The sequence below is a fragment of the Volvox carteri genome, assembly GCF_000143455.1.
Source record: "Volvox carteri f. nagariensis unplaced genomic scaffold VOLCAscaffold_439, whole genome shotgun sequence".
In the NCBI taxonomy this organism is placed as follows: domain Eukaryota; kingdom Viridiplantae; phylum Chlorophyta; class Chlorophyceae; order Chlamydomonadales; family Volvocaceae; genus Volvox; species Volvox carteri.
In genome coordinates, this window is record NW_003307965.1 from 638 (window position 1) to 3,099 (window position 2,462).

At 51.2% G+C, this 2,462-nt stretch overlaps 1 protein-coding gene across 1 annotated transcript; it reads left to right on the forward strand.

Moving 5' to 3' along the window:
* Positions 1-310: 310 nt before the first annotated feature.
* VOLCADRAFT_101176 (uncharacterized protein) lies at positions 311-1,761 on the forward strand (the record flags this gene model as incomplete). Its single annotated transcript, XM_002959624.1, has 3 exons — positions 311-380; positions 511-883; positions 1,375-1,761. Coding segments are annotated over 3 exons (828 nt in total), but the record flags the coding sequence as incomplete, so codon positions are not given.
* Positions 1,762-2,462: the final 701 nt, after the last annotated feature.

Genomic DNA, 2,462 nt, shown 5'->3' on the forward strand with positions numbered 1-2,462 from the left:
ATCGCAACATCCGGGCCTGCTTTTGTTTTACCAACATGCGCTTTGCTTTGCTGTTTTTTTGGCGATGGCAAACATGAAGGAGCGGTACTCGATCTTCACAAGCGGGCTAACGTGTGTAATTCTGTGCGACTGTCGTACAACCGTATTGGAATGGCGAGTCTTATTTGCTTCAGCTCTTTCGATACAGGCATTCTGCCTTTCACTCAGTAGAGCTTCAGCTTGTAGCTGACAATTTGTTGTGCTTGGCAATCTCGGATAGAGCATCGTGCTCACTATTGAAGCCCTACCTAGTCATCACCTTCTCTTTCAGGCTCCTGTCTTTTCTTTTTCATCAAGGTAGATGTCGACATTGAACAACGAGCAATCGCATCAACGGCAAGGTACGGCCGCCCAAGATGGCGCCAATGTGGCGATCAACGCTACCACTGGCCTCGCGGGTCCCGCCACCAGCGAGGCTGGTGGTATCACCTTCTCACCACCTCTCAACCGTCCTTCTCCACCGGCCGGCAGCCCCGCCGCGGGAGCGGTGCTGGTTAACACTGCAATCCAGCAGAACATCACCCCACTCCAGCAACAAATGGCGGAACAGAGCCAGCTTTTGGCCTCCATGGCCAAAGTAATGACAGCTGGCCAAAATCCGGCAGCCACCATTCTGTCGCCAGCCGAGGCGGGGGCGGCATCGGTTGCACCAGACAAGGCAAAAAGAAGCAAGGAAAAAAGGAAGAAGAAGGACGACAGCTCAAGCTCAAGTTCCTCATCGAGCAGTGACAACGAGGCACCGGAGTGGTTGCGGTGTACCGTAGTGACAGGAAATGGTCGTGATTTTATTGTTCGAGACACCCTCAAAATTACACCCGAAATTATTTGTGAAACTTTTGAATTCGTGAGAAGCCAACGCAACCGAAGCAACGGTGCCTGCAATATTCGTTAATGGGTCCGACTCAGAACGTCGATTGACGCAAAAGCTGGCCAATGCATGCACGGTTATTTAGGAGCGGCAAAACCAGCTCTATCCGTAGCTGGGGCGCCGCGAGCAAGTGTGAAGAGTCCGCATTGAAGGAGGCTTTGTTGCTTAGGCCGCTTGGCCCTCGGATCCATGTCCGTTCAATTACTATGGATGTATATATGGCCAGAAAAGTGGAATTCGACGAGTAATTACTGTGTTGAAGGCATTATACGATTTGGCTTCGGAGCACACATATATTCGTGACGACCATCGCCTGGAACAGCTTGTAATTTATATGTGACATAATTTCGTGATGCCGTCACGAAATTAAAATCACGAACATTTCCTGTCACTACGGTATCGAGGCTCGACAGCCTACAGACCCGTCGGGTTTCTGCAAACAAGTCTTGCACGGTTTTGCCACGCAGGGAAAGCTGGCTTTAGCTTTGCTGGTGGAGGTTCCACCGAAAGTGAAGGGTGCTATGAAAGTCCTCAAGCCTATGATCCACCGTGCAGGTCGGCATGGCAGTCACCAACACCCTTTCGGCATGGCGGTCACCAACACCCTTGCGGCTGAGCCGCGCATTGGTCTTGCGGCTGCAGACATTTGTTTCAGCAATTTGTGCAATGAGGACAAGTTCCGGGACAAGACCAAGCCAGGAAAATTAGTAGATGGAGTTAAGGAGCAAGTGCTAAAGCGTGCTGCCAGCCGCACAGGCGGCGATGGAGCAGGTGGCTCACGAGGAGGCAGAGTGTGCGGCAGCTCTGGACACGACTACAAGAGGCGCGATGACGATGCTGGCCATAATGCATGAGATGAAATGTTGAGTGTTGTACACAGGCCCGCATGCCTTTGTCTCAGATGTTTTTGTCTTTCTGTGAGTTGCACCCGTGTGCAACTTGCCTATCCTGTTGTGCACCAGCATGCACATTGGTCTCATCTGGTGCGCCCGCGTGCACTTATGCCCCATCACTGTGTGCCCACGTGCACTTCAGCCCCATCAATGTGCGCCCACGTGCACTTTGGCCTCATCTCTGTGTGCCTGCGTGCACTTTGGCCCCATCATGTGTGCCTGTATGCACATCATGGCTTTGGTTATCAAGCTGCCTTTGGTTCGTGGTCAAGGACTTAATCTTCTTTGGGAGTTATTGATCACTCGGGGAACGACTAGGTCATGGATGTGGTCATGCGGGGGGTTTCCTGTCATAGATCTGGTCATGTTGCCTCATGACCACTCATGAGGCCTCATGACCGGTCATGTTACCGGTCATGAGGCAGAGTCATGTTCCCAATGGTCATATGCTGGCTATGTGTTCATGTTTTGTTCCTTTCTAAAAAGTGACAATTATATGCCATATGGACTCCCGAATCCCCTCTGAAATGCTGCATAGTACATTACCTCTATAACAATGTGCACAATGTACTATACAGCATCCCTGCCGGGATTCTGGAGTGCACTTGAATTACCTTCGTTTCAGCCATGACCGCATCCATGACCGAATCCATGACTGGAAA